At 56.8% G+C, this 21,585-nt stretch overlaps 6 protein-coding genes across 6 annotated transcripts; 4 read left to right on the top strand and 2 right to left on the bottom strand.

The window, feature by feature from the left end:
• Positions 1 to 121: 121 nt before the first annotated feature.
• Positions 122 to 2,026, top strand: BXZ73DRAFT_83244 (uncharacterized protein; the record flags this gene model as incomplete). The annotated part of the gene is made up of 8 exons (XM_048023886.1): positions 122 to 370; positions 425 to 712; positions 765 to 866; positions 928 to 990; positions 1,047 to 1,391; positions 1,554 to 1,712; positions 1,762 to 1,827; positions 1,880 to 2,026. The coding sequence occupies 8 exons, from the start codon at positions 122 to 124 to the stop codon at positions 2,024 to 2,026; spliced, it is 1,419 nt and encodes a 472-aa protein (XP_047871056.1).
• A 399-nt stretch (positions 2,027 to 2,425) lies between these two features.
• BXZ73DRAFT_108571 (uncharacterized protein) lies at positions 2,426 to 3,405 on the top strand (the record flags this gene model as incomplete). Its single annotated transcript, XM_048017186.1, has 5 exons — positions 2,426 to 2,476; positions 2,525 to 2,869; positions 2,919 to 3,233; positions 3,281 to 3,313; positions 3,364 to 3,405. 5 exons carry the CDS (start codon positions 2,426 to 2,428, stop codon positions 3,403 to 3,405), a joined length of 786 nt encoding a protein of 261 aa, XP_047871055.1.
• Positions 3,406 to 4,070: 665 nt separating this feature from the next.
• On the bottom strand, positions 4,071 to 4,632 carry BXZ73DRAFT_108570 (uncharacterized protein; the record flags this gene model as incomplete). Its single annotated transcript, XM_048017185.1, has 5 exons — positions 4,071 to 4,173; positions 4,225 to 4,268; positions 4,325 to 4,444; positions 4,495 to 4,554; positions 4,603 to 4,632. The coding sequence occupies 5 exons, from the start codon at positions 4,630 to 4,632 to the stop codon at positions 4,071 to 4,073; spliced, it is 357 nt and encodes a 118-aa protein (XP_047871054.1).
• Positions 4,633 to 13,881: 9,249 nt separating this feature from the next.
• Positions 13,882 to 14,825, top strand: BXZ73DRAFT_93601 (heterokaryon incompatibility protein-domain-containing protein; the record flags this gene model as incomplete). Its single annotated transcript, XM_048026688.1, has 2 exons — positions 13,882 to 14,660; positions 14,786 to 14,825. 2 exons carry the CDS (start codon positions 13,882 to 13,884, stop codon positions 14,823 to 14,825), a joined length of 819 nt encoding a protein of 272 aa, XP_047871053.1.
• A 3,372-nt stretch (positions 14,826 to 18,197) lies between these two features.
• On the top strand, positions 18,198 to 19,156 carry BXZ73DRAFT_83240 (uncharacterized protein; the record flags this gene model as incomplete). Its single annotated transcript, XM_048023885.1, has 2 exons — positions 18,198 to 18,213; positions 18,348 to 19,156. The coding sequence occupies 2 exons, from the start codon at positions 18,198 to 18,200 to the stop codon at positions 19,154 to 19,156; spliced, it is 825 nt and encodes a 274-aa protein (XP_047871052.1).
• A 929-nt stretch (positions 19,157 to 20,085) lies between these two features.
• On the bottom strand, positions 20,086 to 21,584 carry BXZ73DRAFT_108566 (uncharacterized protein; the record flags this gene model as incomplete). The annotated part of the gene is made up of 6 exons (XM_048017184.1): positions 20,086 to 20,223; positions 20,282 to 20,560; positions 20,619 to 20,651; positions 20,713 to 20,724; positions 20,787 to 21,068; positions 21,351 to 21,584. 6 exons carry the CDS (start codon positions 21,582 to 21,584, stop codon positions 20,086 to 20,088), a joined length of 978 nt encoding a protein of 325 aa, XP_047871051.1.
• Between the last annotated feature and the right edge of the window lies 1 nt (position 21,585).

Here is a 21,585-nt window from a genome sequence, read left to right as displayed (position 1 = left end):
CACGTACCCCCGGTGATATCGACAGCTTGAACTCCCCGACAGCACGACGCCCAGTCCCCCACCTGCCCGTCTCCCTCAGCTTGACCCGCCGCACCGTCCAGCCATCACACTTACCCGTACCATGTCTCTACCTCCCATCACCCGTCTGTACTCGACGAAGAAGGGCATTCACTTGGTGACACGGGGTCGCAAGCTTAACGACGTCAAGACCATGACCGACCCCATCCGTGAAAAGTGTCTCGCGGGGCTGTCAGACAGGCTGCCAGACGCACTCGGTTCCAATTGCTCACATTGTGGCCAGACGATCGACCGCGAGGTCCTAGTGTTTCCTGTGTTCAAGATAGGTCACACAGGAACGGTTTCAGTGAAGGTGAGTGGCGTTATACGCATCCTAAACCCCTCGCACGCTCACAAACGCGCACAGTGCCCCTTCTGCCTCAAGGTATTCTTTCCACCGCAATCTGGACCGCCGGAGAAGCAGCTACGGATGATCGAAGCCCAACGATATTACGACATGGCTCAGGAGCGCAACCCTAAGGAGTACAATGACACCCCCGACGTCGTCGACATGCTCAAATCCCTTCAGCACTTGATCGCCGCCGAGATGGCGTTGCGTCCTCGCGATGACACCCGTTTGAAGCTAACAACGGCGAAGAAGTCCAAGGCCAAGGTCACGGCCAGAGTTCATCGAGAGGTGCCCTCACGGCGCAAGGTGAGCGCGTTTTTCAATGAGCACATCACGCGGCCTCACTCGATCCTCGAAGTCGCCGACGCGCAAACGCACCACCTCAAGGATTTCTAAGGGCAAATCCGTTGCGACGCAGCACGAAAGGCTCTCCACCCCACCTCCGGGAGGGAGACCTAGGGTAAGAACCTGCACCCCAACACATTATACATCACCTGCTGACATCCTCCTGCGCACGACAGTCCCCGACGCCTCTAGGTCAACGACAGGGCGACGAATTGGTCGATGCGATGGTGTGGGTAGACGTAAGCCATACTTTCTTATCCGTCCAAACAAGCATGTCTGAATGTGTGCTCCACAGAAACATGAATCGCCTGTGGAGATCCCAGTGTACGCGCGCAATGGGGAGATATCCCTTGCACTGAACCACAGGCTCAAGAAGGTTCTGAGCCCTGTACACACCTTCCGTCGTCTTGACATCATGAGGCAGGAGTGGCAAGAAATACCCTCCGAGCCGATGGCGATCACCTTGAGCGATATTCACAAGTTGTTCCTTCGCTCCACTGACGTGGGATGCTGCCTGCAATTCAGCACCTTCTACACCTATTGGGAACAAGCACGAAGTCAAACGGGCGACGAAGGCCTTCTCAGCTCTCTGGGCGTCGAAAATTCGACACACCCACGCGTAGCCCTGTTGTGGAACATGGTACGTGCGGTTGTTTAAGCGTGTCGGCGCAGCTGACGCCCCGCCACGGGACGCCAAAAGGCTGGCTTTAGTCCCGACGTCCTCTTCATCCCTGACGACATCGCACAACTTCAGTCCGAGCTATTCCGGCGTGGCAAGTCTTGGGTATGGGAACGTCGACAGACACAATGGCGTGCGTTTTGGCCCGGCGAGGACCCCATCTCCCTCGTCAGGCACCTCGACGAGCCCATCGTTCTGTTCAAGACCTTCTCCTATGGAGAAGTACCTGGACTAGGCTCTGCATTACGTATCTTGGACCCGTCCTTGAGAGCGATGACCAAGGTATGTCTACTCCGTCACCGTGACCTCACTCATACTTATGGACGGGCAGATGGTAATGCAGAACGTCGTCCGCCCGTCAAACGGGGCACTCAATCAAAGGGTGCCAATGCTACAGGTAAAGTACGGCACTATCGCAGAAACCCAACTTCGCTGACCTGTTGACACAGACGTCTTCTGCCAGGACGACGAACGCAACGCCCATGACCTGGTCCTTGGGTAGAGTGCCCACGGCTTCCGGTATCCTGCCTTCTCCGTCCAAAGCCACGTCGTCACGTGTTAAGTTGGAGGATGACATAATTGAGCTGTCTGACTGAGGACTGTGGCTTGAATATATAAGTACGAAGTAGATACATGTGCGTGGTGTGGGAGAAACAGACATTTCGGCGACGGAGAGACGGAGAAATGGTCGCGGTGCGACGCATGAATTCGACGAGTGTCGCTGTGCTTTGCATGGCCTACGACCAACAGCCCAATGGACACGACGGTGATGGAGGCTTATCAAGCCGTCGCGCTGGGGAGCGGAATGATGGATCCAGGGGCTCAATTATCATGCGAATGTAGAGGGGGTGAAGAGATGAACCCGCGTCCCGCCGCCCCGCCGCCCGCACGTCGCGCGTCCCAGTGTCGACCTCGCCGCCCCCGCGTCCCTGCCGTCACCGCGTCCCCATCGCCCACGCTGCCCTGCGCTTAGACCACCATCGTCACAACACACAATGACCCAGGGTCCCCATACCGAAAGTATGCACGGCAAGTATTGGGCAGGAGTGAGTGGATTTTCTTGTTGAACCAACCATGTACTGAGATGCGTTTAGACGGGTCCAGAGCGGGCCTTCTTTGTGCGCGCTGGTGTCGTTCCTGGTGTGGTCCGTTGGGAAGACACACCCTTTCTCCAAAGCTTGAAGGCTGCTGGGGAGCAATTAGAGCACTGGATCCGAGGTAACTGGGAGGAAGTTAGCTTCGACGACCATATACCGTTGAGCGCTCTCACCTTCGCGATCCTCCTAAGGAAGAAAGAGTCAGGGCAGAGCAAGAACCTGGGAGCAGAGTTACTGAAGTGGGATGAATACCTGCTGAAGGGCGAAGACACTCTGCAGCTGGTATTCAACTTCGACCTAGAGCAGGGCTGCAACGGACTGATGGTGATCGCTTGGCTGAAGGTGCGTGCTCCCCTACTTCGAGAACCTGCAGGCTCTGAGGGGCTCTCAGGCCGATGAGTTCGCCCTTCCTTCGACGTTCTTCATCCAGAACGAAGGGAAGACATATGGAGAGCTCCTCCAGGCTTACAAGGGGGAGATGAAGAAGGGCCCTCACGACCCGTCGGAGATCTTAGACCTCGACTCTGGTAATATCTGGTACTGGAGCCACTACCGTTCCCGGTGGATCGCGAGGAAGAGCGATAAACCCATTCCTGCACAGAATGTGATCATGATCCGTTCTTTCCGTAACCGTTGGCCTCTGCACGCGTCGAAGATTATACACCTGTGGGAGACAAAGGGTCATGACCAGAAGATTTTCCACTCCGTACGTACCTTGCCTGGCCACCGCTCACTAGCTAATCAATATTTCAGAAGAGCTTTGACATGAATGTCGGTGAAAATAAGGTAAAGCGGAGTTTGTCCCTCGACGTGTTCTGTATTAAAATGCTCCTCAGGCCGGGCGCAAGCGTTCACGACGTACAGAACAAGCAGTGTAGGCCAGTACACAGTAGACATACATACCATGTCCGCATCTTTCTCGCCGTGTGCAAGTGCATCGGTGACCAGCAGGTATCGAGTCCGTCCCCGGCTGGATGTCGGAGGGTACCACATGAGGCCGACGCATCCAGGTGAAACGCGGACGCAAGGGCGGACGTGAGGAGTTCACAACGAATGCGAGCCCGACAGCATTGCTGTGCTAACCAAACGCGCTCTAGGAGAGCGCGCCGCCATCCGCACGTCTACTGCGCGGCACTGGGGGAGCGGACTGTGTGTGTGCGCGAATGTGAGAAGGGCTAGTTGGTGGCACACGTATCAACGGGCGACGCCTGCGAAGTGCATCTTGACGCGCCTTTTGGGTGACGGGATGAGATCAGCAGAAGAGATGTGTATGTCTCACTGGAAAGAGGAGGATTTCAGCTGTGAGTCCGGTCAATGTACCTCGCAGTGCCCGCTCTGAATGGGTGGTCTCCTCTCTCACAGTAACAGTGGGAGTGGACGTGCTTGAGGAGACGAAATATATTTGATGGGTGACATCCAAGTACTGTACATGACCGAACATGAACTAATACTACAGACTTTCAAGGCAAAAAAGATGGACGTGTGATTCAAAGCATTACGAAGAGTTAAGCTACGGTACGGTACGTTACGGGCTACTCGGCCTTCAAGCGGGCGCCTGCCACTGACGACGGCACATCAGGTCCCACTCCCAGTGCTTGAAACGCTTGGCTTCGAAATTGAAGCTTTTCACTATCCAACGCCCGATTCTGTAAAGTGTCTCGTCATCGGTCGCGCGCGCAGGGTGGCGATGTACTTACAGGTGAGAGTGGTGGGCACTAACGTTCCCTCTGCCGTCGTGAGGCTATGAAGCCGTGTCAGCCGTGCGCGCGAGACCGAATGCGAAACGGAACGACATACCGCATGAAAAGATTCGACGTTGTCGTTCGCGGCGAGCACACGGCACCTACCCGCGCGGAATCGAACGATGATCGTGTTGTCCCGGCGAACCACCTCGGCACCGAGACCGTAATGCAGAGCCTGAAGGCGAAGGTGAGCGCGGCGTGAGAGATAATGAACGGAATGCTCACCTCCTCGATGCGTCCAAGCGTCAGCTTGGAGTGGCGTGTGTGGATCATATCCTCGAGGACCTGCGGAAAAGGTAAGCACGCGCGATCTGCACCAGAATGAACGCTCACTTCTCTGTGGTTGGGGTGCATCGCAGGCATGGTGACGAGAGCGAGAGAGAGAGCGAAGAGCGAAGAGCGAAGAGCGAAGAGCGAAGAGCGAAGAGCGAAGAGCGAAGAGCGAAGAGCGAAGAACGAAGAGCGAAGAGAGCGAAAGAGAGAACGAGCGAGGGAAGTGAGGAGACAGAGGAAGAACGCGAACTTGAGCGCCGCGCGCGAGCCAGCAAGCGCCGCGCGCGCAGGCGTAGCGGAGGCGCGAGAAAACCGGGGCGGGGAGCGGCCCGGGCGCTGGGCGTGCGCAAAGAACGCCGGAGTCCGAGAAACTCGGACTCGAGCTCAGGCCCCGAGGCGCGCCCAGGGCACAGCCACCCCGGGCGTGCCTCAAATGACGTCGGTGTCTTAATGATGTCGCATGCTCAGATGTTGTAACCGTGCCATGGTTGTAACCGTGCCATGGTTGTAACCGTGCCGCGGTTTCAACCATACGACGGTTTCAAACTGTGCCATGGTTGTAACCGTGCCACGGTTGAAACCGCAGGACGGTTGAAACCGTCGTATGGTTGAAACCGCGGCAAGGTTGTAACCACAGCACGGTTCAAACCGTCGTATGGTTGTAACCGCGGCATGGTTGTAACCGTCGTATGGTTGTAACCGCGGCATGGTTGAGTTGAAACCGGGGCACGGTCGTAACCGCGGCACGGTTGAAACCGCGGCAAGGTTCAAACCGTCGTATGGTTGTAACCGTGGCAAGGTTGTAACTACTGTATGGTTGTAACCGCGGCAAGGTTGTAACCACGGTACGGTTACAACCTTGCCGCGGTTACAACCATACGACGGTTTGAACCGTGCTGTGGTTTCAACCATACTCAGCCCCATTTGAACCGTACCGAACGGTAGGTCCACACCATGGTTTCGACCTGTGTACAGCACACTTCAATACAATTCGAAAGCAGACTGCAATGGCATTAGGAAGCATGGAGTAAGAAGAGGCATTAGGGTGCCATAGTAATTGAACTCATATGAGACTACAGAGTTGTTATGGTGTATTAGTAGCGGAGTTGATGTCATAGTTAAAGGACCCGTGCAGAGAAGCAAGGTCTCGTGGCGTAGTGGTAAAGCGTTCTGGTTAGCGTCATTGTTCAGGTCGCGAGTTCGACCCATGTATTCGATATTCATTTTGACTATGAGATGTCAATGTTCAAGCGATCATCACAACTTGCACATTGTTATTTGCATTCATTATGGATGTGTAGTAGTGGTAATATATACTGTGGTGTGGTTGCAACCATACTACGGTTTCAACCGTTGCATGGTTGCAACCATGCACCTTACAGGGCTTTGGTTGCAACCCTGGCACTGAGACCCCTCGGGTTGTACGGGGACGTACGAATGACCGTGACACCGTGGCGGCGCAGGAGCAGAGCGCAAGCGCCGTCGAACTCGGGCCCATTGTCGCAGACGATGACCGGGACGCAGCCGAACCTGCAAATGATGTTCTCCCACAAGAAGGTAGCCCAGGCCTCCGCGGTGTTGGCCTTGACGGCACGAGCTTCTTCCCAGTGGCTAGTCGCGCAGACAGCGTGGAGGAGGTAGCGGAAGCTGCCGTTCATGAAGATGGTGTCGATGTGGAAACGCCGGAGGACGCAAGGGGTGATCCTGGACTTGGACGAAAGTGGTGCTAGCTCGCGGTGCTGGGACCGGAATTGGCAGCTATAACAAGAGCGGACGAACCAGACGCAGGCAGCATACAGGTTGGGGAAGAAGTAACGCTCGCGGAGCAAAGCGAATGTCGCCGCGGCGCCACGATGGCCAGTGGTGTTGTGCGCCGCAGCCACGATACGCTTGCGAGCGGCGGTGTCCGTGACCACGAGGAGAGGGTGCCGGTCCGCGCGAATACGCCAGATGCGCCTATGCCCCACAATGTAGCAGCGACGCATACGACCGACGCGTGCCTTTAAGGTCGGGTCGGTGGGTTCGGCGTTCTCGACCTCCGCGCGCCAGAAAGCAGCCCATGGCGGCTCGCGATCGCCGCGGTGCGCCTCGTGGAGAGTGTCCCCAGGGGAGACAGCTGATGTGGGAGCGGGGACAGTCTTCGCCTGCAGCGACATCGGGAACGTCGGGATCTCGTCGCCGAACTGCTGCGGTGCGTAGTGGGGACCGTCCATGCCCGCCGGCGGGAAGGGGGAGCGCGCAGAGAGGGAAGTGGAGAGAGTTTGACGCGGTTCCCGGAGCATGGGCTTGTAGAGTGTAATCGGAAAGACGCACGTCTCACCGCCGAGGTCGCATTCGCATTCCTGGGGTTCAGAGGGCACTGCGCGGATACGCCAGTCGTTGAAGAAGGGGGCGGTCGACGCGGAGGACAGCATGGACGAGCAGGGGGACGTGGGGCTCCATCCTTCGGTGTAGACCGAGAACTGACTGAGGTGTACTGGTGCGATGTGCGAAAGACCCCCAAGGGTAAGGCCGACGGTTGGATTGAAGGTGTCGTAGCCCCAGCTTGATTGCCGTGAAGAGGGGTCGGAGTGCGCAGTCATGGATACGGAGGCGATGCTAGTGAGGATAGCGCGTACTGTCGAAGAGGGTACGAGTGAGGGGAAATGGCAAGGCGCAGGACGTTGGACCGCAGGACGTGAGCTGGGGAGGCAGGGACGGACGGGTGCCAAGGGAGGTGCGGTAGGCCTTAAGTGGGTAACCACACGACCGAAGAAGTCGTCCAGATGCTTCTCGCCATCGGATTCATCGGAATCGTCGGGCGCGGGCGGGCGCCGAGACAAGGCATCCTGGGGGATCCCTCGGGAGGCCGGGATGTGCTGGAACGTAAAAGAGAAGAGCGAGAGGTATGCCACCCAGCGCGTCATCGGGGCATTGGGAAGATCCGGCTCAGACAGCATTTGAGCTAGGAACTGTGCATCTCCCCGTAAGAGGAAGTAGAGTCCCCACAGGCGATGGCGGAGCTCCTTGACGGAACGGAAGCAGCCATAGAGTTCGCACTTTGGCTGTGAGTACCGTGACTCCGTCGCCGAGAACGTGCAGCCGCCATACAGCGCAGGGTGGAGCTCACCGTCGTGGTATTGTGCGAGAACCCAACCGGCGCCGTGGAGCGAGGAGTCAACAGAGAGCACGATGAGGCCTTCCAGCGGACCTTTGACGCCATCCACCGCGTCGCGAGTGATAGCGCGTGCGGCTGGGTAGTTGATGGGACGCAGTACTGGGGCTGAGGACACAAGCTTCTTCAAGGAATCTACGGCGTCGCGGGCATCCCGGGGCAGGGCAAAGCGTTCAGTGGGGTCCGATCGAAGGAGCAACGTCAGCGGCTTCGCAATGAGCGCGAAGTTGGGGATCCATCGCCGACCGACGCCGGCAACCCCGAGGAAGCTGCGGACGTCGGTGATAGACTCCAGATATGGCCACTTGAGCACCTTCGCCGCGAGACCGTGGCTCAACTCCCAGCCTGCTTGTGAGACGACACTCCCGACGAGGGTCGCTTTTGGTGTCGCGGGGCAGAACTTGAAGCCAGAGGCAGTCACATGGGCGGTCTCGAAGCGGTGGAGGACGCGGTCGAGAGCCGTGCAGTATTCGTAAATGAAACGGCGCACAGGCGAGGTGGGTGTGATGGACGCGTCATCGTACGTCGTTGGCGGGCCCTTTACGCCACAGTCGTCCACGAAGATGTCGGCAAACTTTGGTATGTCGTCTGCGAGGATATGTCGTGTGCAGCGAACGAAGTCAGCTACAGCATTAGTGGCGCCTTGCGGGAGAACTGTACACCGCCCAGTGACCTCCATGCATTGGAAGGTGGTCAGATCCCTCGAGCGAACGTCCAGGGTCCGAGCATCGTAGCCGGAGAAGAGGTCGATGACACCGTAACAGGAGAGGCCTGCAAAGCTCTCCGCAAAGTCGTCCGGACGCGGGGGCAGGGCTGCGTCGCGTATTGTGACTGCATTCAGCGCCTGGAGGTCGTGCACGACACGGAGAGAGCCGCTTTTCTTGCTGACGGCGAAGACGCGAGACCGGTAAGACGAGCAGGAGCTCTCGTACTTGCCTGAGTTGAAGTTCGAAGTGAGGATGGCCCGAACTTCGTCCTCTGCGGCCTTCGGAACGGGGATCGGCTTCTGCACCCATGGCGTGTGCTCGATGACCGGGATGACGTAGTCCGGGAAGTACTCGTGGTTGAACGTCCCACGCTCTGCATCGGTGAAGGCGAGGGCCCCGCGGCGTGAGCTGATGATGTAGGTGACGAGGTCGAGCTCCGCTGGGCGGAGGAAACCCTCAGGGATGGTAGCCATGATCAGGTCGAGCCGTTCTTGCGTAAGGCGGTCGCAGGGGACGAAGGAAGAACGTGCAGGTGGGTGGACGGGCAGGGGTGGCAGGACGGGGATCGGCAAAGGGACGAACGCTTGTGCGGAGAGATCAGGCATTGTCGTTGGCACAGGGCGAACTTTGCGCGCAACAGGTTTGTACCGGCGACCAGGAGCAGCGAGGTGGGTGGGCGGAGAAACGGATAGCGCGCGAGAGACGAAATCGGAGTTGACGGGGCGGAGGGGAAGGTCGTATGCATATTCGCAGGTTCGCAGGAGGCGATCAAAGGTCGGGGGCGGGTTGAATGTAGAAATGTAGGCATTGTCAAACGAGTCTGTGCGGAACGAGGGATGACCAAGGAGGATGTGAAGAGTGCGACCGAAACAAGGCAGCGGGGGCGGTGTCGCACTGGCAGAATCCGCGCCCGCTAGTGAAAAGACGTTGCCAGAACGGTCAGGGAGTCCGACGTGAACACAAGGCGGTCCGTGTTGCGGGAGTTGTTCGCGGTGCAGAGTTGGACGGTCACTGCGACCCCAGAGGTTGTCCCGGTGGGGTACGCCGTCATGTGTACGCCGCCGTCGCGCGAGTACGTGAGACTGGCTACATGCGCTGCAAGCCAGGGCTGTCCCAGGATGCCGCCGTACGCACTGCGGTCCGCCGGGGTGACGAAGAAGTGATGGTCGAAGTTACGACCCGAGATCTGGACCGGAGCTTCACGGCAGCACCCCAGGAGCGCGACGGGATCGCCTCCAATGCCCTTCAGCGTCCAGCGTGCACCATCGCGGTCGATCGCGAGACGTGACTTCTCCCAGATGCCACTGTTGATGAGGTTGAGCTCGGAGCCGCTGTCGACGAGGAACTTGCACTTCTGGTTCCCGAAGACACCGTCTACGAAACCTGCCGCCATGGCGAATAGGCGAGTCGATGAGCCTGGTGTCGTGCTGATCGCATCCGCATAGCGAAGAATGACGTCGTCGAGGTGTTCGGAGTCTGCGTTGTATGACAGGATGGCCGTGGAGGAGGGCTCGTCGGCGGGCCTGGGTACGTCATCGTCGTCCGACAAGACTTCTTCGATATACGATGCGGGGACTGTATCGGTTGCGAAGGATGCAGCGGCCGGGGGTGCATCCGGTATCGAGTAGTCCCGGCGGGGTTTGACGAGTGCGGCGACTTTCCTCTGTAAGCTTGGCGCCATAGCCAACGCCTCGCGCAGCGTCATAGTGATGTGAGAATCGAGGAGACGATCGTGGACGTCGTCGAGGACGATGCTCTGCTGGACTTGAGAGGTGAACTTGAACGGCTTCGCAGGCGAACGACTGAACGAGTGGTGTGGCGGGGCGTCAGCATCAGGAACCTCTTCGACGGTTGTGGGGTGCTTCTTCTGACGGTATTCTTGGAGGAAGCCTTCTTCCGTGTTGCGAAAGTGTGGAGGCGGCACACTGGGCGGAAATGCGGGGGTGAAAGCGGGCTCGGTAGGGCTGACAGCGGGCTCGAAGCGGACCGTCTTTGGAGGAGGCGTCAGTGCCTTCGCCTTCGACCGGGTGGTGACAGGGAAGGATGACGCAGCAGCCGGGAACGCGAAGGACCCCGCGTATGAGAATACGGGCTCGTCATCGAGGTAGAGGCCAGCCGCACGCGCAGTGGCTCCGAGGACCTGGGCGTTGCCGCTCTGTGAACGCATCCACGCAGCGAGGCCTTGAGGGAGTTGGTTGAAGCGTGGTAGGTAGCCTTTGTCCGTACGTTCCAACATGCCAGTGGTAGGATGGTACTGCAGGATACGGTCCTGGATGAGCGCGGTCGTCTCTGGGCAGTTGCGCATGCCGAAGGGGTGTGAGAGCCCGTTGTTCTCGACGCCGCCGCACATGTAACAGACCCGATGACCGGGAGGACCAGGGTTCGAGCCAGAGGGCTGTGCGGCGTACGCCGTGGGGTACCCCGCTGGCGCGGTAGCGAACGGGTTGAGGGCTGGTCCGGCATTGTGCACCCCCGCGTATACGCCAGAGGAACCAGCAGGAGGAGCCAGCAGGCCTGGATCGGTGTGCGTCGGCGCGGACGTCTGCTTTTTGAGTAGTTCAAGTTGCAAGCGAAGCACCTTCACCTCCTTGCGCGTGGACTTGTGACCACGACGTCCAGAGCGGACCTCGGAGTCTGAGTAGGACGAGAGCCTGTCGCGACGCGTCTTCTTCTTGCCCTTGCGCTTCGGAGGTGAGGCAGTGTCGTCCCCCGAGGAGTATGGTGCGGCGTCTGAGTCCGAAGAATCGGCCTCGCTATCAGAGCTGGAGCTGTCCGAGTCGGGTGCAACACGCTTGCGACGGCGACGGTAGGCGTCGATCCCACAGGATTCGTAGTACTCCGTGACCGCTGCGCAAACCTCCGCGACGGAAGCAGGGTTCGTCCGGGGCTCGAACTTCTCACCCGTACGTGTGTGGACGACGGTCTTCAGGGTGGGCCCGATCGAACCGCGGAGAGAGTCTGGCAGGCCAATGAAGAATAGGTAGTCATGTTCCTTCCGCTCGAGGAGACTTTCTTCGACTAGTGTCCCACTGTACTTCATGAAGTCAAGACGGTACTCGCTGAGAGCCTCTTCGGAGTCGACAGTCTGCTTCTTCCGACTCTTCGCTGCGAATGACCGAAGGCGCTGGGGCGGATAACGCGCGGCAGAGTCGCGGAAACGGAAGATGGAGTGGAGGAGTGCCTTGGCCGCAGCCCAGTCGGTCCCCTTGAAGACAGGTTCGCCAGCGAGACGGTTGCGGATGTCCGAGTCACAGTACGAGAGTACACAGTGCACACTTGGGAAGATCTTCGCGTTTCGTGCCGACGTTGTCCGCTATGGCCTCCAGCTCGAACAGGAAGTCCTTGACGTTCCGGCCCTTGAAGCGTGGGGCAGTCTTGGCGCGAGGCGCAGGCATCTTCGTCGCGTTTACAGACATGACAGGTTGTGCGTGCTGAGGTGGTGGGGTATGGATTCGATGCAGCGGCGGGGGAGTCAGGGAATGAGTACGATGCGATAGCGGGGGAGGCGAGAGGGGAGTCGATGCGCGAGGCCCTCTCTGGCGGGCAGTTGAAGTATCCCCCATGCGTGCTTGATTCGCTCGGTTCTCTGGACGTGTGCTTAACCGTGATACTGCACCTCGGCCGTTTGGCGGCAATGGCAGCGGTGGTGTCGGTTTAGCTGCGAGCCGTGACGATCGGCGGCCCGGGCCCGTCGGGTTGTTCAAGTTTGATCGTAACTTGCTCGCCTGTGCCGAGGGCCTGGCGGTGCCTACTGCGCTAGTGCCATGTTCGATGGGATGAGTACCACTTGAGCTTGCCAAAGGCATTCTTGTAAGAATGCTGGTGTCGAACGAGTCCGGGTGAGGGCGAGAGAGACGAGATTACCCCCCTGCGGTGGTCACCAATTGTGGGGAGCCCTTCGACGGTGCCTCCTAGACGAGACGTGTGAATAGGGTGAGCGCTGCGGATGCGCGGGGACGGATTCGGCGGTTACACGGAGGGAAGACGGATACGACGGGTAATCGGACACGGGTTCGACGGACGAGCGAAGGCGGGCAGGGAAACGCGACAGGAGAGAAGCAGAGTGAAATGTGGGGGAGAGGAAAACTGTTCATTCCGTGTGCGTTCGTGCTACTTTTATACATGTGCAGGTACTACTTCTTCACTGGGTGTGCTCTGTGACCGCGCGCTGCTCGGTCGACACGTGACCGTGTTCTGTCGCGCGCGCGCGCGTGCTTCAGAGTACCCGCGAGCGCCCAGCGCAGCGGGACTCCTACACCGTGGAGTGGCTTCGGTGAACACGGAGGTGGTAGATAACGGCCAGGCCATGGCACGCAGGAAGATGATCCAGTAACGAACATTTCGTCGTTAAAGAGTAAAGTTACGACTTGTCACGTACGGTAGCCTGTTCGTCTGTGGTCTCGATGTGATGTTTACGACTTTTGACTTTTTCTATGGGTGTCATATCGCTGGATGATACTCGAATAGAGAGCGTAGGGGTTTCTATCTGGCGCCGACGCTCTTCTTTCCTGCGTGCTGCCTTTCATCTCCGTCTTGCATCTCCCCTGGAAGCTCTTCGGCGCTCTGACGCACCGCACTACACTCCGGCGATAGGCCTCGAGTCCGCCTCCACCATACTCGGAAGGGGACCCACCGATGCGTGCCCGAACCCTTTCTGGCGGCCTCAAGTTGCTCTGGGGTAGATGGCCTGTACACCGTGTACATAATGCTCGTGTGGACGTTCCATTACAAAGAGTACTCAACCGCTGGTTGATGTCATGAAAGAATGTGCAAGCAGACAGAGTGGAAGCCAGGCCGAGGCGTGGGCGGCGAAGTTGCGCGCGACCACGCGGTATCCTGCACGCTTGACACGCTGCAAAGACGCCACACAACGGGAAAGGCCAGATGGGAACCGCCGGAATAGGACGTTCACTAGGTTGAGACCATGTTCCCTGTCACGGTCACGGCCACGGTCTGGTTTTGCGCACACCAGACAATTGAAAGACCAGGAATCATGGTCACACCATGGTCTCAGCCTGGTCTCCCTGAGCAGTGATTATATAATACAGCGCGGAGGGAGGGTGCACCAAATCGGGAGCGAATGAGTACCGCCAAGGGGTGTAATTTCTCACGTGCGGAGTAGGGGTGTGTTGATAAAGCATATACTGGCGAAGACCAGGTTGAGACCACGGTGTGACCATGATCCCTGGTCTTTGTCTGGCGTGCGCCAGAGACCGTGACCGTGACATGGAATATGGCCTCAGCCTGGTGAACGTCTTACTCCGGCAGTTCCCATCTGGCCTTTCCCGTCGTGCCAGGTGGTGAAAAGTTCTGCACAACGCCCGCGCGGCGCCCGCACAAAGCCTCGGAAGAGGCCCGTCGATTGTGCCCCAGCTCGTGCCCCCGCCGTGTCGCTCGTCGTCGGATCCCACTACCCCGCTCCTCTCGACATTACGTCTTCGCCACTGTATCCTGCTTTCTGCAGCAATTCGGCCTGACATGTGGCTTCTCAGCACCGACCGCGCAGAACTCCACTACTTCGTCTCCCCTGAAGTGGTGCCCGGAGGCTACGCCATCCTCTCCCATGTCTGGACCGACGACGAGACCCAGTTCCACGACCTCCGTGCCATCGAAACGCGCTGCGAAGACACCGGAGAAAACCCGCGCGACCTCGTCTCCTCCAAAATTCGCGAATTCTGCATTCTTGCCGCGGACCACGGCTATGCCTACGCATGGGCGGACACTTGCTGCATCGACAAGTCGAGTTCCGCCGAACTCTCCGAGGCCATCAATTCCATGTTTCGCTACTACTCCCTCGCCGGTGTCTGCTATGCCTACCTCTCCGACGTCGAGGACACGGATGTAAAGAGTGATCAGCGCGCATTCCGCAACAGCCGCTGGCACACTCGCGGATGGACGCTCCAGGAACTCCTTGCACCACTTCTCCTTCTCTTCCTTTCGCGAGATTGGGAGATACTAGGGACCAAGTCCGAGCTAGCCGAGGCACTGGAGCGCGCGACGGGGATACCAGTGAGCATCCTACGGTTTGAGGAGGAGATACGGGACGTCAGCGTCGCACAGCGGATGTCTTGGGCAAGTGAAAGGGTCACGACGCGGATCGAAGACGAAGTGTACTGTCTGATGGGGATCTTCGATGTCAACATGCCGATGCTCTACGGCGAGGGCCGGAAGGCGTTCCAGAGGCTGCAGGAGGAGATCATGCGGACCTCGACAGACACTTCTATGTTCGCTTGGGGCCTTTTGGACATCATGGGCTTGTACTCCCTGTCACGCAACGAAGAGCACGATCACTTTGAGCCGTTGTGCTACCTATTGGCGCCGAACCCTCGTAGCTTCATCAAAAGCCATTCAGTGAAGTTTGAGCCTCACGCCGACTTTCCAGTCGTGAGTCACCCTTCGACAATTTTCCGAGCTCGTTCTGACATTGATCCCAGGAGAAGCGTGCAATCACATTCTCCATTACTCCCTCTGGTGTGCTCGCCCACATCCCCATCTTGGTGCTCCGCCAGCGCATGCCGACAGAATACCCTGCCACTGGCGTTCATATCAATGACAACATACACCGCTACTGGCGTTCGGATAAGCTCATATGAGTGGGCGCTCTATACCTGCTACTACCGTCTATATGTACCACATAGCCACACATATGAGTGCCCTCACACCCTGCCACCTATACATATTATAAAAGTGGCTGCTTATATGAGTGCATTAGTGTCTTTCCCTCATATGAACTTTGTAGTGCCTTGCCACTCATATGAGCTCGTCCCCTCATATGAGCTCGGCGCTCGCCCCCCTCATATGAGCTCGCCCCCTCATATGAGCTCGCTCCCTCATATGAGCTCGCTCTCCTCATATGAGCTTGCCCCCTCATATGAGCTCATCGGCGTCTCACCCCTCATATGAGCTTATTAATATCCCACCCTTAATATGAATGCACCAGCATTCCACAGCTCCCATTAGCACATCTGGGAACTGGCATACTCTATTGCATGCCTGTGTTTCTTTGCATGTATAGGTGCACCCATGCCAGAGCAATTCTTCAGCTTATCATATCACTGAGACACAGGAACTGTACTCTGAAAGGACAGGAAACTGCACCAGCTGTGCAACCGAAACAGACAGAATGGGTGCCCATTAGTTCCATTTTTATTCACACAATGCGCAAAGAGAGAGCAAGAAACCCATGATAGAAAGTGCAAGGCTCAAGCCGATCTCCGCAATCGGCAATTGACTCCCCCCGGGGGTCACCTCCAGGCCGGTAATTGACTCCCCCCGGGGGTCGATCTCCGAGTTTTTGATCACTGTGTATCTCCGAGTTTTTGACCACCTGTGTACCTCCAACTTTTTGATTGCCTGTGTATATTGTCAGCCTTCATTACCAGACTGCCTGTATCTATTACCGAGTTTTTGGACATCTGTGTGTATTACTGCTTTCATTGCCGAGTTTTTGATTGCTGGTGCCTGTTACCAGTCCTCATTACCAACTTTTTGACTGCCTCAATCCATCACTGAGTCTTTGTTCGCCTCCAGCCTTTGACACCGAGTTTTTTATCACTGATATTGGTAATATTAGATGAGTTAGTATGCCTGTACTAAACACCCTCTCCCTAGGAAGTCACCCTTCACAGCTGCATGTGTTGATGGAAATTGACCAAGCTGTTTGCTGGATCAGGTAGTAGCATGCAAGAGCTGTGGGTGTGCAAATCTGGAGGGCAGTAGCTGCAAAAGTGAGGGAGTAATGGGGTATGATATTCTAAAATGACATACCAAACACAGACATGGGATGAGAGTGTATCACATCCCAGACACCTAGATATATTCACAGAGGATGATTTAAATGCAATGCAGAAGAGAGCGCACAGAAATCAGGATTTCTGATGAAGATACAAGATATGTGTGGAAAGTGGAAGTTCTGAGAAAACACAACATGCATAAGTTCATGTGCAGACATTATATCAACAGGCTATTTGCTGCATCACAATTGAGTACTATTGGGGTGCTCAGATCGGAATTTGCAAGCTTATCGGTGATGAGATGCATATGGGGCACCATATGTCATTATTTCATGACATACAGTATCCTGACACAGCATATGCTCCGATTAGAATGCAAAAACATGGAATAGAACGGGGTAGAACATAGCTATCCAACGCAGAAAAGACCTTGAAAAACGGTTGAGAATCAGTGGAGATGTGCAAGGTGAGCCAGAAGTGTGGTTGTAGTGAAAAGCGAGGTCAGAGTACATTCAGCATAAACCACACTTCTGGCTCACCTTGCACATCTCCACTGATTCTCAACCGTTTTTCAAGGTCTTTTCTGCGTTGGATAGCTATGTTCTACCCCGTTCTATTCCATGTTTTTGCATTCTAATCGGAGCATATGCTGTGTCAGGATACTGTATGTCATGAAATAATGACATATGGTGCCCCATATGCATCTCATCACCGATAAGCTTGCAAATTCCGATCTGAGCACCCCAATAGTACTCAATTGTGATGCAGCAAATAGCCTGTTGATATAATGTCTGCACATGAACTTATGCATGTTGTGTTTTCTCAGAACTTCCACTTTCCACACATATCTTGTATCTTCATCAGAAATCCTGATTTCTGTGCGCTCTCTTCTGCATTGCATTTAAATCATCCTCTGTGAATATATCTAGGTGTCTGGGATGTGATACACTCTCATCCCATGTCTGTGTTTGGTATGTCATTTTAGAATATCATACCCCATTACTCCCTCACTTTTGCAGCTACTGCCCTCCAGATTTGCACACCCACAGCTCTTGCATGCTACTACCTGATCCAGCAAACAGCTTGGTCAATTTCCATCAACACATGCAGCTGTGAAGGGTGACTTCCTAGGGAGAGGGTGTTTAGTACAGGCATACTAACTCATCTAATATTACCAATATCAGTGATAAAAAACTCGGTGTCAAAGGCTGGAGGCGAACAAAGACTCAGTGATGGATTGAGGCAGTCAAAAAGTTGGTAATGAGGACTGGTAACAGGCACCAGCAATCAAAAACTCGGCAATGAAAGCAGTAATACACACAGATGTCCAAAAACTCGGTAATAGATACAGGCAGTCTGGTAATGAAGGCTGACAATATACACAGGCAATCAAAAAGTTGGAGGTACACAGGTGGTCAAAAACTCGGAGATACACAAGTGATCAAAAACTCGGAGATCGACCCCCGGGGGGAGTCAATTACCGGCCTGGAGGTGACCCCCGGGGGGAGTCAATTGCCGATTGCGGAGATCGGCTTGAGCCTTGCACTTTCTATCATGGGTTTCTTGCTCTCTCTTTGCGCATTGTGTGAATAAAAATGGAACTAATGGGCACCCATTCTGTCTGTTTCGGTTGCACAGCTGGTGCAGTTTCCTGTCCTTTCAGAGTACAGTTCCTGTGTCTCAGTGATATGATAAGCTGAAGAATTGCTCTGGCATGGGTGCACCTATACATGCAAAGAAACACAGGCATGCAATAGAGTATGCCAGTTCCCAGATGTGCTAATGGGAGCTGTGGAATGCTGGTGCATTCATATTAAGGGTGGGATATTAATAAGCTCATATGAGGGGTGAGACGCCGATGAGCTCATATGAGGGGGCAAGCTCATATGAGGAGAGCGAGCTCATATGAGGGAGCGAGCTCATATGAGGGGGCGAGCTCATATGAGGGGGGCGAGCGCCGAGCTCATATGAGGGGACGAGCTCATATGAGTGGCAAGGCACTACAAAGTTCATATGAGGGAAAGACACTAATGCACTCATATAAGCAGCCACTTTTATAATATGTATAGGTGGCAGGGTGTGAGGGCACTCATATGTGTGGCTATGTGGTACATATAGACGGTAGTAGCAGGTATAGAGCGCCCACTCATATGAGCTTATCCGAACGCCAGTAGCGGTGTATGTTGTCATTGATATGAACGCCAGTGGCAGGGTATTCTGGCGCCACCCAGTGGCTCCGCAACTGCACTATCGCCTTCCTCTCCTGCACTAACTCCTTCTTCGGGCCTGTAGGCCTCTTCATCAAACCCTGCCCATTCACCACAGATCGCGCCCACCCTCTGTTCCACACCTCTTTCACCATTCCCTTCGACACCCCGCGTCGGCTCCTCGCGCTCACCAAAGAGGACTTTCTCCCCATCGGACTATCGGGCCTCCCCTCCGAGTCCAAGGGATGGGAGTGGGCAAACATACTCCTCGCACACCCGGTCCCGCCCCACACCGAAGCCCCCCGCCGCGCTCTCACGCAGATGAACGCGTCCCTCGCGACGCCGTTCCGCGTCCCCGAAGCCTCGCTCCACGCGTGCGTAGCAGAGGGCGTGCGGCTTACGAGCTTCTGCAAGAGCGGAGACGTCGTGGGGCTCCAGTTCATGTACGGAGACGCCTCACTCCCGCTTGAGGTGATTGTACGGCTAGGGCTATGTCTGCGGGGAAGTGACCGCCGGGAGACTGGCATGTCAGATCTCACCACTTTTGCGGCTCGTCCCAGCGCTTCAACCTGCCACTGGGCCACGATGCATTTCCCCGACAATGGAGACTTCCGATTCGGTGAGAGCCTGAAGTGCATTCTGGAGAAATGGAACAAGCGCCACGAGTGCGGGGAGGATCATGTGCGCAACTGGACGGACAGGAGAAAGCTCTTTTCGGGGAGGTGGGGACTCCAGAAAGTTGTGATCTCGTTCACAGTTTGTCCCATGAACGGGACGGGAAATACACTGGAGCTGCATATTTCTCGTAAATAGTATGGCTCCCTTATTGCACGCTTGACGAGCATCGAATCTGACGCCGCCCGCGCGCCCCGTTCCCAGACCGGCGCCGTCCGCCTCTTAAGGAGGTCAAAGACGGCGGGCTCGTCGTCCCGCCGTGCGCGGCCGAGAGCTCGTCGCCATCGTCCGCGGAGGCACGATCCGTGCGATTTCCGGGCGCGAGGCTGATTCGAGGATGATCTTGGGCGGAGGCCGCCGCGCGAGGGCGAGCTGGACGCAGGGTTGTGAGATAGGCAGTGTGTGGGCAGATGGGTGACGCTATGGAAGAGGAGGAGGCGGGGTCGAGATTGTCCCTTTAATCCGCCTCCGAACCAGCGGGAATGCCGTTGCGATGAGAGGTGTAGCAGAAAAGAAGTGTAGACGCTGCGACAGCAGAGGGAGACCGCAATGTGGGAAGTCGGTTGAGGTTTCTAGACGTGGTCGTAAGCAGCTGGCTGACATGGAACGCCGAAAGTCCATCCATGGCGTGCGCGCGCGTGCCGGAGCATACTCGCACAGGCAAAGTGTAATAGGTACGCACGCACGAACAGGATCGAGTCCATAATAAATGGATTGGGATGCCAGACGGTCGAGATGCAAGCACCAGAGTGCCGAGTCGCGAGTCCGACGTGAGACGAGAAACATAAACAGAAACCTGCAGTGAGACCGAGCCAGTGTTCGTGACGAGAATCAGGACCAGAAACTCGATGCAAAAGTGACGAGACATCGTGAGATAGATGCAGGAGACGCCACTCGTGTCGATATCCAGACGAGAAGAGGTCCTATGCAAGATGAAAAGAAAAAGCTGCTGGCGTCGTTCAAGAGATAGTACGGCGGTACAATCCGCGATCTGCCGGGGTAGGGGTGTCGAGCTCCGGTCCATTGCCGCGAGGGAGGCGGAGTTGGCGGAACAGCATAGCAGGCGCTTACTCCGCGACCGGAGCGGCGGGTGCTGAGTGGCGGCGGCGCTCCCCCCGTCCGAGCGCGGGGACGCTCGGTGAGCAGGAGAAGAAGTCCGTGCAGGCTGGAATTCGAAGCCGAGGATGTTGGGGGAGGAACCATAGCTGGACAGGGGTAAGACGGGGAGACGGAAGAGGTCTCACGCGTCGCGCTGCGGGCGACAGGCGCGAAGCGGCTGGGAGAGTCGTTGAGGAGGATGAGGAGGTGCGGGGCCAGCTCGAGTTCGTCGCAAGCGGGGTGGGGGCGCCTCCGAGAGTGTCGAGTGAACGACAAAGGCGGCGAGCGCTGGGGCGAAATTGGTGAGGCCGTGGCATTCTGGAGGTGCACGACCTGCAACCTCAGCGCGTCGCGCTCGGCCGTCACTGAATCACGGGTGGCCTTCTCCAAGTTGCACTTCTCCTTCAGCAAGTCTCGCACTGTCTGTAGCGCGCGGTTTTCCGCCTGCAATGAGTCGGGTGACGCCTGCAGCAAGTTGTGCTCATGCTTCAGAGTGTCGTACTACATCTTGCGTGCGGATTACAGGTTGCGGCTCCTCGGAGAAGCGGACAGGGGAGATGAGGAGGGTATGGGTGAATAGAGACAAGAAAACGCACCTCAAGCTTAGCCTGCGTCGCACCCAAGTCATCCTCCTTGCCAGCAAGCAAAGCCCGCGTTCTCCAGTTGCAACCCGCAAGACATCGTTCGCGGTGTTGGCATCGCCTAGCTTGGTGGTGGCGACCTGCAAGCGACCCAACGTCGTCGCACGCTGCTCAGACAGGCGACGGGTCTCCGCCTTCGCGACCGCCATCTCCTTCGCGTGGCTCTCCGTGAGCTCTTCGTGGCGCGTCCTCATCTCCATGAGCTGCCCGGTGGTCGCCGTATACAACGCCATGGCTTCTGCCTGCGTCCTGGTGAGGTCCTGCACCTTCTTCGTGAACGAGACGGTGGATGAAGTCCGTCTAGTCGGCTTCTGGGGGATCGTCGAGCTCAACGAAGCTCAGATCGCGCTCATCGGCGGAGGTGAAACCGCGCCCATAGAAGAGGAGACAGGAGGAAAATGGCGAAGGCGGCGACCGACGGGCAGACTCCGTGGACGGAGATGAAGTGAGACGAGGATGCGGCTGACTGGGGCTGACAGACAAGCTGCTGGGGGACGGGCAGAAGGTGTAGGGCAGGGGGAGCTAGATGGGTACCGGGGATGTGCCAAAGTCCACACCGACTTGCAGAGCGAACAGGATGAAGGCCAGGCCACGGGCTTGCAGGCGCAGGCGAGCTGGGGAGAGGAGAGGTGGACAAGGGAGGGGGGCGAGCCATAAATGAGGAAGGCGACGGCCATGGTGAAGGTCCACGATGCAGGCAGGTAGAAGAGCTCGGGGTTATCGATGGTGACTTGGGGGTGCACGCCGTAGACGATCGTGCTACTGGTCGTGAAGGTGTTGTTGAAGGTGGACGTTGGGATGGGGAATATGCTGAGGAACGGCTTCATG

This window comes from Epithele typhae (assembly GCF_022376455.1).
Source record: "Epithele typhae strain CBS 203.58 chromosome Unknown BXZ73scaffold_171, whole genome shotgun sequence".
Lineage (NCBI taxonomy): Eukaryota > Fungi > Basidiomycota > Agaricomycetes > Polyporales > Epitheliaceae > Epithele > Epithele typhae.
Note: the sequence above shows the minus strand (reverse complement) of the source record. Positions and strands in the feature narration are given on the sequence as shown.